Raw genomic sequence first — 14,785 nt, 5'->3', positions numbered from 1 at the left:
CGAGGTCAGGAACGAGGAAACAGGTCAAAGGATGGGGAGTCAAAGTAACGTACAGGGGTGGAGGATACACAGGTTGGGATGAGTGACAGACAGACAGGACTGGGACTACAATTACAGACAGAATCGGGGAGTCAGGAAATGAGGGACGAGTAAACAGAGGAGGGCGCGGGTCAGGACAAGGTATCTGGGAGGCAGGACAGATCAGGTAAACTCACAGGAACCAGGCACACACGCTGCAGAGCAGGAGCTATTACTGGCGTTGTTCCGGAGGTGCAGCGCCAGGATATAGCGGCCTGTATTCCAAAACGAGACAGAATGGAATTAACCCCTCCCATGACCTGAAACCCGAGAGGGAATACCAGCAATGGCTCAGCGGTAGCTGAGCCAGGCATGGATCATGACATATATATTATTAAATAGATCTCTTAAAGCTGATCTGGCTGGTGTACTTACTTTTAAAATGACTGTATTCTAATATTAAAATGAGCTTTTTATGAGTTTAGCAAAAGAGTGAAAGAGCTCATGAGTACAGATGAGCGAACACGAGGTATGTAAATTGTAAGAAAATTAGAGGTCACACACTTAAGGCGGCATTACATGGGACGATATATCGTGCGATCGTATGAGCGATCGCACCCGCCCCCGTCGTTTGTGCGTCACAGGCAATTCATTGCCCGTGGCACATAAAGTCGTTAAACCCCCGTCACACGTACTTACCTCCCTAACGACGTCGCTGTGGGCGGCGGACATCCTCTTCCTGAAGGGGGACAGACGTTCGGCTCACAGCGATGTCACACAGCGGCCGCCCAATAGAAGCGGAGGGGCGGAGATGAGCGGCCGCAACATCCCGCCCACCTCCTTCCTTTCTCATTGCCGGCGGGATGCAGGTAAGCTGTGTTCGTCGTTCCCGGGGTGTCACACGTAGCGATGTGTGCTGCCACGGGAATGACGAACAATCGGAGCACAGAAGGAGGAACGACAATATGAAAATGAACGACGTGTTAACGAGCAACGATAAGGTGAGTATTTTTGCTCGTTAACAGTCGTTCGGAGGTGTCACATGGTACGACATCTCCAACGATGCCGGATGTGCGTCACGAATTCCGTGACCCCGACGACATATCGCACGATATATCGTACCGTGTAACGCTGCCTTTAGTGTCCATGAGATCTGGGAAATGGATCCGGAGGGTGCAGGAAAAAAGGCTGGTGCAGCTCAGCACAGACATAGGAGAAAAAGGAGTTTGCACAAACCATTTGGTAATATTCTTCTCTATTTATAAATTCGAGATAAAAATCACACACATGGGATGGGGAAGGATAAAAACACCTAATGTGTTTCAAGTGCGAAACGCATTCTTAATCATGGGTTCGGTGTTCGGCATTCATACCCAACAAAGACTTTCCAAAAAAAATAGAGTTCAGGTTCAGAATTTGGGTGCTTTACAAAACTCAAATTTCTCCATCGAACATCGCTGTCCTCAGGTATGCTCGGTGCTCAGCTCAGTGCGAGCCGCTTGCAGTGTTTGAACGGCTCACGCTGGGGGTAACAACAGCGTGATCAGATGTAGTATGCATTAAAAAGAAAAAAAAAAGGAAAAACCTCTCCCACTTGCCCCGGAAGTGATCTGTTTATGGCTGGATGCATGTGGGCGGAGAACCGAACTGCCCAGTTAGTGATTTCCATTGAGGTTGATGTTAAAAAATATACTCTTAAATATATTTTTCTTCAAATACGTAAAGGCGCATGAATGAAAAGACCTCAAAAATGTAAAAATAAATGTATTTTATCTATTTAAAAATGGTTGCCAGGGTTCAGTTACAGAAAGGAAAAATAATATACTTTGATAGCTTACGCAAAGAGTTCATTTAGTCCATAATGATCAATGGGAAGTCTTCCCCATCTTTCTTTGGGTCCTGAATGGCAAAGCAAGGGATGCCATCTCTTAGGCCGGACAACGTGTCTTCATCTTGCACAGGAGTCTTCTGACAGCAGGCAATGTGGAGGAGCGAGCAAGTAACCCCCTCCATCGTGTATTATATACCAGCTGCTCAGTCCATATAGGGTGTTTAGTTGAATATAGCTCCATATGACATAAGCTTCTAGAAGCTACCAGAAGCTTCTGGAAGGATTTATATATATCCTTCCATGCTCAGCATATATATATATTCAATATGGATATTTTAATACTTATTCCTTATAAAAACTTAATTAATAAACTATGCCCTCCAACATAAACAGAACTGTGAACTTATATGTCCTACTATAAACTATTTGATAACTAGATGTATTAATTTTAATGTTTTTACAAATCCCCCTTGAAGCGGGTGGAGTAACCCCGAAAATTAATTAATACATCATTAAAACAACAAATCTTCTTTCCTTATTTGGCGATAATGGATTAATATCAATAATAATGATGAATCATAATTAATTTGCATTATTCATGTTGTAAGTTCAATAATATAATAATGTTGATTCCTGTTATGACAGGCTGTGACTGATCAATCATATAAAAATGTATAAAACTATACTTCGCTAGACCTAAAAAGAAATGCAAAAACCAAATCCAGTCACCATATGATGTCCTCTGAGTTGATGTCTTCTTATCTCCGATGTAATCCGGCATAAACACAGTCTCTTAGAAATAAATCCTTTGATAAAAATGAATGGTTACCAATTCATACAGTCCCATATTGCGTTTATCATTGTTAGATCAAAGTCCATAAACTTTATTTTTTATTGCAAAGTCCATAGCCAATGTTGATAAACCACAGTTCATGAGTGTAGAAGAATAGCAGAAATCTTTGATGTCTGTGCAGTGTAATTTCCTTCATGCTGCCTGTTGTCAAATCCTGGAACAGATGTTAAGACGTTCTTGGTCAGCACGACAGGGGTTAACTTTAACACGTCATTGCTCTTCTTAGTAACTTTAGGGAGGTCTTAATGCACAGACCATGTGTCATTGTCCATCCTTGAACCATAGGAGCACTATGTTTCTGAGATGCAAGCACGGTAAGTGTATTTTGTATGTTACACAGTCTTATTTGAGACGTTACCTTTTGGACCTTTTTGCAGAATCCCTTTTAACTTTAGGAAAAATATAAAGTCGTTTTATCTTTTGTAATCTTGATTGAAGATTTCACTCCCTAATCTAAATACCAAATATGGCAATAACTATCACTAATAAATGTCACAGCGTATCATAACTCTAATACTATAATACCATGTCATTATTATTATCGTAGAAGTATTAATATAATTGATACTCAGAATGATAAAATACTGCATAGTGGTATAGACAATAGTATTCTCTTGTAATGACCTTTTTTATCATTGGTGTATTACCCTTCCAAACCCATAGGTGGCAATGTGTTGAATATAACCAAAATATAATATAAAATATGAAATAATATAATGTGTACCTATAACATGTATCATATTATAAATATGAAAGGCAACAATGTGGCTTATTTAGTTAGATCATTTGTAAAATTATAAACCAAAGCAAATAACCTTTTAGAAAAGACTGGATGATTCCATCAAAACACTAATAATACCCATTATAAATTATTATTGATTAAAAATATAATATATTATTTGTAAATATAGGAAGGTAAACCTAGATGTACCTCGATCTTCCATCTTTATTACTCTAATTTAATTTATTTGATTTGTCTATTATTTATTAAATAACCTACTATAAGGAAATGTGTAACTATAAGTAATATTTCGTCCTTATTGTGTTAACATACTAATATAAAAATAATGTATTACCAGGAAATAAACAATTGTATATATTGATGAAGGAAGTATCTTTTCTTCCAAAAAAAATGGAACTTTTCCCTTTTAATATGATTCATATTTAATAAAGTAATATTCTTATATTAGATATTACTGAACTAAATATTGAAGTGTTTTCTCAATTGAGATTTTTTTAAAAATCTGAAGAAAAAATAAAAATTGTAGAATTTAAGATTTTGATTAAAAATGTGAATATTAAATAATAATTAATATAAAAAATAGGAATAAAAGAAAAAATGAAAATTGGAATAAAAATAAAAATTGAAATAAAAATAAGGCCTTCTATGTATATAACACCTATGTCTTTAAAAATACATAGCCTTAATGTTACCAGTATCTTATAGGATTACCATACCTATTATATCAGTAATTAAGTCATGTAACCTTGCAAATAATACACTTCTCTTAGTATATAAATGCATTATCATATACTTCAAATATATATATTTTTTGTTATTCCCAATTCTTCCTTTGTACTTGAAATATTAATTATTAAAGTATCCTGTAAACACATATATTTATCAAATATAAATGTGTGTGATTGAGACCAAACCTCCCCCTTTCAATATCATGAAATATGATATTATAAAAATTAATATGTTTAGATTAAATTAAATTAAAATTTGTGTTGCATATCTTCAAGACCATATTATAAATATCACTTCCATATTTGAAAAGAAAAATGATTTTCAATCTATGTACCAATAAAAGAAGTGACTAACACAAAAGATATAAGAAAATCAAAACGTTATAACCTTATTCTAGAATGTAACTCTTCAGAATAAACCCTTAATAAAAAATCCTAATATCTCTATACTAAAGAAATGTCTAAGAATAAGATATATATATCCGGTATAAATTCCTTCATTTATACTTATGTACTATAACTTATTATCTAATAGTATACATACATATATTATAACCTCGAAGTTAAAACAAAAATTCCCTTTTTTTTTTTTTTCCTCTCTGGATCCAAGTACTTTGACTTTAGCAGCTGCTCAAACAATCAATCATTCATAGACACATCTATGCACACAAGACTGTCATGGTTCTTTAACATATACTTTCACATAAAAACATTGACGGACACAAATCCCTGTTTTCCCAATTATTCTATGCGCATTTCAAAGATTATGTTACTAATTTGAAGTACTTCTCGAAAAAAACAAATTCCAATGTATTACCTACTGTACATATGACCATGGAACAAACATTTATTATTAGCTTTAGTACCAAGTCACATGCTCTGATACGTGCAAAGAACACCATTCCAAAACAGCAAGCAGTTTTACTACTCCAAAGCTCAGATTACATTTCTAATAACTCTATAGAAGATATATATATTCATAAAAGAAACGTTAAAGCAATAATACTCTGGCAATTGGTACCTGAGAAAATAATAATTATTAATTAATCGTGCTTTATATGTTACCTGATTGAGGACAAGAACAAATGTATAAATAAAAAGTTAATACTTCATCAATCTGCTTTACTGATAAATTCTGAGGGAAATAAAAGAATAAAATCATTATCATATTTATGATAAAAATGAAACACTTGAAATCTGTTACTTTCTCTTATTGTTTTATTTTAAATGTTATTATTCATATACAGAGATCAAATTATTTATTATAACATTAAACTATCATTTTACTAAATGAAAATATGACCTTAATTTACTATCACTACCTTTAATATATATATATATATATATATATATATATATATATATATATATATATATATATATATATATATATATATATATATATATATATATATATATATATATGTATATATATATATATATATGTATTGATTCACTGTATATGAATAAACATATTTATCAAACAATAAAATTAATTTACCCAGAAATCCACTTTATTTAACTGAAGACCATACCTAATTTTTTCTTCAAAGATTCGATTTATTAGGTTCCCTTTGAACTTATAGGAATCTCGGAACTTATGTAATTACAGGTTTTCTGTTATATGAGAGAGAATGTCTCTCTCTGAAAGACCACCCAGCTGTCGCGGGCTATCAAATCCTAACCCAGGGAGAGGATCTCCACAAGACACCTGTTTCTGTCTTTCAAAGCTTTTACTCATCATTTGTCTGGGATTTTCAATCCCAGTGACCGATCCCGTCACTGGTGACAAGGGTTTTTCCTGTGGAAAAAGACTTTTAGATGACAAAAATTGCGGTGGATTGTATGATTTGTAACACGTATGCATCTTCCTGCGAATTTCATACACCCTGTCACAAAAATATCTGGATCTGGGAGACACTGTTGGTTTTTCACGGAAACTCTCCCTTTTTTGTGTTGGTTTTTCAGAATTAATTAATTTCTGTTTTGATTGACTTTGGCGATTTCTAACAAAATCGATAAATGTCGTACATTCGAATAGGGACTTTTTATTTAATGCCACTGCACAGGTGGCATTGTCAAGGAAATTAAATTTCTTGATGAATAAACGTATCATTCCATCCAATCCGACATTTGGAATAACCGCCCTATACAAACGTTCAAAAACGGACATAAATGAGAACGTACTCTCATTCTGTTCAATTTGTAATTCCTTCAACATCTCATAGTTTGGATCAGATTCATTCCTTGTACAGAAGATGAGATTTTTCAGCCTTATGATATCGTTATCATTTGAACAATCAAATGTCTCATTGTCAGAAGACTTTTTTAAAGCCAATTGTCTAAAGAAATGCTGAGGTATCCATATATGGAATAACTGATTCGTCTCACTATTGGTTAAATTTAACTTCTCGATGGAACTTTCAAATATCTCTGAATTTCTGCAAACATGTATTTTAGGATTATATGCGGGAATTAATTTGCATATGTCCAATAAATTTTTTCTAAGTGTAATCCCTAACTTAGCCTGTTCTATTTTTAGAAACTGATCGTCGCCATTTTCTCTCTTCACGTGTCCTTTCTGCACGTCTCCCACTCTGGCTCCTCCCCCTTCTGGCTTCTCTACGTCATTTCCTGCTTCTTTCCCAGTATGCTGAAAATGACCTTGATTACGTAGCACATGTCTGCCGCCATTATCAAAATTCTGATTTGCAAAATTACAGCCAACATTACAGTCAGAATTCACAATATCACTGACTGACATTCCAGGTTCTAAGCAGTCTTTGGATTTCTCTGTCACTGACTCTCCTGACAATTCAGGTTGTCTATTTCCACCATTTTTACACTTTTCTACGATTAACTTGTGAAAATCATAGACTAAATGACAGACATTTCTGATTTTCTGTTTCTCTCTATTAAAAGACCTTGCACATTCTATACGTGAATTCTCAAGTTCACACTCCTCATAAAAGCGTAACCAAAGCTCCTCTACATTAGAAATATCTGAATAAGTGAACTGAAGTTTACTTTGCTTAACATAAGAAGAGATAAAATCCATTTTCTTACCTGAAATGATCAGATGATCTGATGGATGATCCTGTAAGACTTGATTCACCTTACTCAGCAGGTCCAATACTTCTTATGGACTGACTTTATCTTTCTTGCTCAAAAATACGTCAAAAGTTAACTTCTGTGGCTTTGTAAAAACTTTAAAGTTCATTCAAAAAAAAAACTTTCATGCAACTTGACTTATACGTATTTCCTAGGTTCTGCGTGATTTTTTATAAATTGTCGATTCCTGATCCTTTGCAGGAGATACTTGACCCCCCTTATGCAAAGTGAAGGAACAACAAAAAATGCAAAAAATGACGAATGGCTGGCTCGCCAAAATGTTAAAAAATATACTCTTAAATATATTTTTCTTCAAATACGTAAAGGCGCATGAATGAAAAGACCTCAAAAATGTAAAAATAAATGTATTTTATCTATTTAAAAATGGTTGCCAGGGTTCAGTTACAGAAAGGAAAAATAATATACTTTGATAGCTTACGCAAAGAGTTCATTTAGTCCATAATGATCAATGGGAAGTCTTCCCCATCTTTCTTTGGGTCCTGAATGGCAAAGCAAGGGATGTCATCTCTTAGGCCGGACAACGTGTCTTCATCTTGCACAGGAGTCTTCTGACAGCAGGCAATGTGGAGGAGCGAGCAAGTAACCCCCTCCATCGTGTATTATATACCAGCTGCTCAGTCCATATAGGGTGTTTAGTTGAATATAGCTCCATATGACATAAGCTTCTAGAAGCTACCAGAAGCTTCTGGAAGGATTTATATATATCCTTCCATGCTCAGCATATATATATATTCAATATGGATATTTTAATACTTATTCCTTATAAAAACTTAATTAATAAACTATGCCCTCCAACATAAACAGAACTGTGAACTTATATGTCCTACTATAAACTATTTGATAACTAGATGTATTAATTTTAATGTTTTTACAGTTGAAATGAAATCTGGCTCTCAAACTGAACTTTATCTAAAGTCCGTCTGAACCCACCAAACCGAATTCCACTAGTTGAGGGTCCTCTCTCCTCCTGTAGACTGTGAGCCCTTGCGGGCAGGGTCCTCTCTCCTCCTGTAGACTGTGAGCCCTCGCAGGCAGGGTCCTCTCTCCTCCTGTAGACTGTGAGCCCTCATGGGCAGGGTCCTCTCTCCTCCTGTAGACTGTGAGCCCTTTTGAGCAGGGTCCTCTCTCCTCCTGTAGACTGTGAGCCCTCATGGGCAGGGTCCTCTCTCCTCCTGTAGATTGTGAGCCCTTTTGAGCAGGGTCATCTCTCCTCCTGTAGACTGTGAGCTCTCCTGGGCAGGGTCATCTCTCCTCCTGTAAACTGTGAGCCCTTGTGGGCAGGGTCCTCTCTCTTCCTGTAGACTGTGGGCCCTTCTGGGCAGGGTCATCTCTCCTCCTGTAGACTGTGAGCCCTCGTGGGCAGGGTCCTCTCTCCTCCTGTAGACTGTAAGCCCTCGCGGGCAGGGTCCTCTCTCCTCCTGTAGACTGTAAGCCCTCGCAGGCAGGGTCCTCTCTCCTCCTCTACCAGTCTGGTTTTGTAATGTTCATGATTATTGTACTTGTTTTTTATGTATACCCTTTTCACTTCTAAAGCACCATGGAATAAATGGTGCTATAATAAATAATAATAATAATAATAATAATAATAATCACTTACTAAGATAGAAATACCACTGGAGGACAAAGACAGAAGAAGAACAGTATATGGGCCCATTGCAGTCCAATAGCTTTTTATTATGCAGATTACAACTGATTTAGAGTAAAAATAGTAAAAATGGGCCTTTAACCTCTTGGGCCTCTGTACGGCTGCACAATGATATGTCCACCCCTGAGAAATACCCATTGTAAAGCATCAAGAGAGGCCGTACTGGGCACAGCCTTAAAAGGGAGGCCGACATGACTGGGTTAGGTCGGGAATAAGAGAGGGGGTTTTTAAGTGACGGGGGTTAGGCAGGGGTTAAAGATACTTAGATGGGGCAGAAATAGAGGAAGTTTGAATTGTGCATTATGGGCGTAGTTAGTGGGGGGGGCGGGAACAATTAATGGGTTTATAAGGGGTGGTCAGTTAGTGGGGTCATCCATTTTGGCACAGAAAACGGTACAATCTACATGTCCTTGTGTGCCAGCTTAACTGCCCCAGAAAATGGAGTCTGTGGATGCCATTCTTCAACAGCTTAGAACCGCTGCCGGCCTGATGGGATCAGACTGGCTCCAGGCTTCAGTGAACAGCCTGCTGCAAGGGGCCGGGGATGCTCCAGCTCAACCATCCCCCGAACCACGCCGGTCGCGGAGGACCAGGCCTCCGGCGCGCCTAAGCCCAGAAGCTATCCCTCGGGTCCGGCGCCGAATAAGGAGCCCCTCAGGGGACCCTTCAGGTCAGGGTGCCGCCAGGCCCGCCGCCTCGCGCCGGTCCCGTCCTGGGAGGAATCCTGCTTCACGGCGGGGCCTGCAGCAGAGGGAGGTGTCGGCCTCCCTCCCATCTAGGACAACGCAGGAGGAGACAAGAACGGCGTCGGCAGGGGCTCAGGAGCCTGCATCGCCCGCCCGGCGCAGAGGAGAGGGAGCACGGAGATCACAGGCCGGGGTCTCTCAGCGTGGGTCACGGAGCAGGCAGCAGTCGGCAGCCCCTCCTCCCTCCATAGAAGAGAACAGATCATGCCCCCCTGCAAGGGATTGGTCCTCAGCGTTGTCTGTCTCCAGCCAGCAGACGCAGCCACGCCCCCCGATGATGACAACTTCCGGCCAGCCGGGGCTGGCCCTCCCACAGCCAGTGTCAACATCCTGCCAACAGATGCTGGGCTTTCCTGTTCAGGCGATCCCTCCCGGCCAGCAGGTGCTGGGCCTGCCACCTTATGGATTACCTCCCGGCCAGCAGGTGCTGGGCCTGCAATCACATGGATCACCTCCTGGCCAGCAGGTGCTGGGCCTGCAATCACATGGATCACCTCCTGGCCAGCAGGTGCTGGGCCTGCAATCACATGGATCACCTCCCGGCCAGCAGGTGCTGGGCCTGCAATCACATGGATCACCTCCCGGCCAGCAGGTGCTGGGCCTGCCACCTTATGGATTACGTCCCGGCCAGCAGGTGCTGGGCATGCAACCCCACAGATTACCTCCCGGCCAGCAGGTGCAGGGCCTGCCATTACTAGATATGCCACCCGGCCAGCAGGAGCTGGCAAGACTACATGACCACGTCGAAAGCGATTCGCTCGCATCGAGCCTCCTCCCTCAAGGCCGTGGGGGCTCTGCTAGAGTCGAATCGGATGATGCAGGAAGGCGTCAGGAACCAGGATCTTCGGCTGCTGGGCTCACAGCACCCAGGCAGCCAGGTGAGAACCCTTCTAATTTTTCTCTTAACCACATATTACCCTACCCTTTACTTAGTGGTGCTGTGGGGCCATCAGGGGGGGGGGCAGTCAGGGGTAGATATGTTAGCACAGGGGTTGCGCACGCTAGCGGTTATTTTAGGTTCGGTGGGAGTCCAAGGGGGGATATCACCGGCGGTGGCATGGACGGGTAGCTCGACCGTAGGTGCAGTATCGGCTGGGGGGCTTGGCGTGTTGTCTGGTGCAGTGGCCAATCCGTTACCGGAAGTCGGGGTTCCAGCAGGGAGTGCGGTTGGTGTCGGAACACATAGTCAACCCCCTTCGGTTAGTCAGGGAAAAAAGGAAAACGACGACGTGGTACGGCTAGATGATTCAGCAAAGGGGGAGGTGTACGTCTGCTTTGTGGGGCCGTTGGGGGCCCACCTTAAACAAGAAGTGCGGGAAAAGATATGGCGTAATGAGTACGTAGATATTTTTTCCCTTTTGCCATTAGAACGTTTTAATTTAGACCGGGCTAGGAAGGATGAAGGAAAGAAAGAGGACGAAGAAAAGAGGAGGTACCGTTTAATTCCGCTGACTTTTTCTAACTGGCTGCAGACATTCGCCATACTAGCCAGCGTGATAGGGGAAAAAGCACCGGATAATTGTTCCGGACTTTTTTGCTACATGGATGCTATTGGCGAAGCCTACAGGGTGTATGGGGGTCAGGGATGGCTTAGGTATGACGAACAATTTCGTCAACGCAAGGCGGTACGTCCCAACATTCGTTGGGATCATAAAGATATCAGCCTTTGGATGAAGGTTTCTGCACCCAATAGGTCTGGTTTCGGTGGACAGTCCTTTCCAGGGAGCGGAGGCGGCCCTGTCCAGGCTGGGCACACAGTTGCACAGCAGAAAGGATTGTGCTTCCTATTTAATGAGGGGGCATGCAAGTTCGGGGGCAAGTGTAAATTCAAACACGAATGCTCTGTGTGCAATGGGAGTCATAGCGCATCCAAATGCTTCCGAGGAGGAAAGCAAAAAGGGGGAGATGATGCCGAAAAAAGGAGTGACACCGGTGCGGCTGGCAGAGATGCAGCATTTTCTAAATAGATACCCTGATCGGGCGGCGGCGTTCTTGTTGGAAGACGGTTTTAAGCATGGTTTCAGGATTCCGTTTGTTGATAGGGAGTTTAGTTTTTGTACAAAAAATTTAAAATCGGCGTTAAGATTTCCGGAAGTTGTATCTGAGAAATTAATGAAAGAGGTTGCTTTAGGTCGCATGGACGGGCCTTTCTCTGTGGCTCCCCTAAGGAACCTAAGGGTTTCACCGCTGGGCGTGGTTCCAAAAAAGGAGCAGAACAAATTTCGGCTTATCCATCACCTGTCATTTCCCAGGGGAGCATCTGTGAATGACGGGATTGATCCAGACCTGTGTTCGGTTAGTTACACGTCGTTTGACTCGGCTATCGAATGGGTGAGAACATTTGGAAAAGGAGCTTTGTTGGCAAAAACGGATGTTGAAGCGGCGTTCCGATTATTGCCGGTTCACCCAGATTGTCTGCATTTATTAGGGTGTTTTTGGAACGGAGGTTTTTTCATTGACCGTTGTCTGCCAATGGGCTGTTCTCTGTCTTGTGCCTATTTTGAGGCTTTTAGTACATTCGTGGAGTGAGTTGTAAAGGAGGTCTCGGGTGTGAAATCTTTTATACATTATCTAGATGATTTCTTATGTATAGGCCCGGCTGATTCTTTCGAATGCTCCCTGCTACTGCATACCATGGAAACGGTAGCTCGGAGGTTTGGCATTCCATTGGCAGCAGATAAGACGGAAGGGCCGACTATGGTATTGAGCTTTTTAGGCATTGTCATTGATACAGTAGCTATGGAGTGTCGACTACCAGAGCAAAAAGTGGCAGAGCTTTTGGTGGAGGTGAAGAGAGCCAGGCAGTTACGAAAGATAACGTTGAGAGAACTTCAGTCGCTACTTGGAAAGTTAAATTTCGCCTGCCGCATCATGCCCATGGGCAGGGCCTTTTGCCGAAGGCTGGCAATGGCAACAGGTGGGGTAAAAGCTCCTCATCATTTCATTAGGTTGAAAAAGGAACTTAGGGAGGACTTGCAGGTGTGGGCTGATTTTCTGAAAGTTTACAATGGAAAGACGTTGTGGATGGACCCTGTGGAAAAACTGAGTGTGGCAGGCCTATTCATAAGCACGGTGGGGGCTGAGGGTTTTGGAGCATACTGTCATGGCAGCTGGATTTATGGCAAGTGGCCAATGGAGTGGAGGTCCGCGGGTTTGTTGAAAAATGCGACTTTGATCGAACTGTTCCCCCTGGTAGTGGCATTGACACTTTGGGGTGACAGGTTCAGGAATAAAAAACTGAAGTTCTGTGGCAGCAATGAAAAAGTGGTGTCAGCAATTAATTCATTGTCAGCGGCGTCCCCCCCGGTAGTTAAGGTGTTGCAAAAACTGGTTCTTTTGTGTTTGCCTTTAAATTCTTGGTTGGTGGCGGAATTTGAAGCGGGGGCACATAATCTTATCGCTGATTCAATTTCTTGTTCACAGACGGCGCTTTTTCAGAGATTGGCACCTGCAGCAGAAGCCAAAGGTCTGACTTGTCCAATGGAGTTGTGGGTTCTGCCATTCGAGCGGCAAGGAAGCTGATTTCCGGATCATTATCAGGTGGTACCTGGTCAGCCTACTCACAGGCTTGGAAGGTTTGGGAGGATTGGAAGTTATCTGTAGGGGGTGACATGGAGGACGATGGTCGGTTATTAATGCTAGTAGGCCATTATTGGGAAGCTGGTTGGTCGGTTCCAAAAGTTAATCGTTTTTTAGCTGGTTTAGCCTTTGGCTTCAAGGTCAGGGGCCTTAAGGATGTAACAAAATCCTTTTTAGTCGTGCAAGCGCTAAAAGGATGGAGGAGAGGTTGGAAAGTGGAAGATAAGAGAAGACCAATTTCTTACGACTTGCTGTTGAGTTTGGGGAGGCAAGTGGAGAGGGTTTGTACTTCTATTTGGGAGAAGCATCTCTTTAAGTTAGCTTTTTCCTTGGCATTCCTTGCAGCTTTGCGGTTAGGGGAGCTGGTGTGCACCTCCAGATTTAAAAGGGATGGTCTATCGAGGGATAGTGTCGATCTTTATGAGGACAGGATTGAAATATTAATCCGTTCTTCTAAAACTGATCAGTTAGGAAAAGGTTGCAGAGTGGTAGTGTTTGGAGTCCCCGGATCGGCGATGTGTCCGGTCCGCTGTTTAAGGGAATTCGGTCCAGTAGCTGGTGGGGCTAACATTCCGTTGTTGGTACATGCGGATGGTTCCTCATTGTCTCGATTTCAATTTATATCTATTTTCAAACGCTGTTTGGAGCGGGGTGGTTTCTCATCAGCGGATTTTGGCAGCCATTCATTCAGAATAGGGGCAGCCACTGAAGCAGCCAGGAGAGGGCTCAGTGATGAAGTGGTAAAAAGGATTGGAAGGTGGGAATCTGGAAGATTCAAGTCATATGTGCGAATTGACAGGTTGTGAAATGTGAAAATGTTTTTACTTTAAGTTTCAGTGTCCGGTTTCTTCTTAGTTTTATTTATTTATTTTTTTTTTCTTTTGTTATTCCCTCAGGTGCTGGCCCTCTCCTAGTGTGGATCATGGGGCATTCTTTTGTCTTCTGGGCGGCATTGCGGGCTGCAGTTCGTCCGAGCGGTAGGCAATTACATTTCTCTAGGGAGGAGGCTATACTTCGCTGGATTGGTAAACGTGGCATGGCATGGAAACAGTTCCTACCTGAATTTAATTTTTTTGCGAGGCTGGATCGGGCCCCTGATGTGCTAGTGTTGCATATCGGGGGCAACGATCTGGGAAAAAGGCCTTTTGCTGATAAAAGATATTAAATTTGATCTCTTGCGGTTATGGGCAATGTACCCAAAGGTAACAACAGTGTGGTCGGATATTGTCCCAAGGAAGGTCTGGCGAGATGCAAGGTCCGTAGATAGGATACATAAGGCGCGCGTTAAGGTAAATAGAGCCGTGGGTCGCTTTATGGCCAGAAACGGGGCAGTGGCGGTCCGTCATCCGGATTTGGAGTCGGGGGATGGCGAATTTTGGAGACGGGACGGAGTCCACCTAAATGCAGTGGGTTTGGACATATGGTGTGTGTCAATACAAGAAGGCATTGAGGTCGCTCTAAAGTTGTGGAGGGACATAAATGTTTGAGGTTTGCAAAACATTTATGCTGGT

At 41.8% G+C, this 14,785-nt stretch overlaps 1 protein-coding gene across 1 annotated transcript; it reads left to right on the top strand.

Annotated features, from left to right (window-relative positions):
- Window positions 1-9,972: 9,972 nt before the first annotated feature.
- On the top strand, window positions 9,973-14,080 carry LOC142251821 (uncharacterized). The gene is made up of 2 exons (XM_075324870.1): window positions 9,973-10,573; window positions 13,119-14,080. Exons 1-2 carry the CDS (start codon window positions 9,973-9,975, stop codon window positions 14,078-14,080), a joined length of 1,563 nt encoding a protein of 520 aa, XP_075180985.1.
- Window positions 14,081-14,785: the final 705 nt, after the last annotated feature.

The sequence above is a fragment of the Anomaloglossus baeobatrachus genome, chromosome 9 (genome assembly GCF_048569485.1).
Source record: "Anomaloglossus baeobatrachus isolate aAnoBae1 chromosome 9, aAnoBae1.hap1, whole genome shotgun sequence".
Classification (NCBI taxonomy): Eukaryota; Metazoa; Chordata; class Amphibia; order Anura; family Aromobatidae; genus Anomaloglossus; species Anomaloglossus baeobatrachus.
The sequence above is the reverse complement of the archived record's forward strand: the minus strand, read 5'-3'. Positions and strand labels throughout refer to the sequence as shown.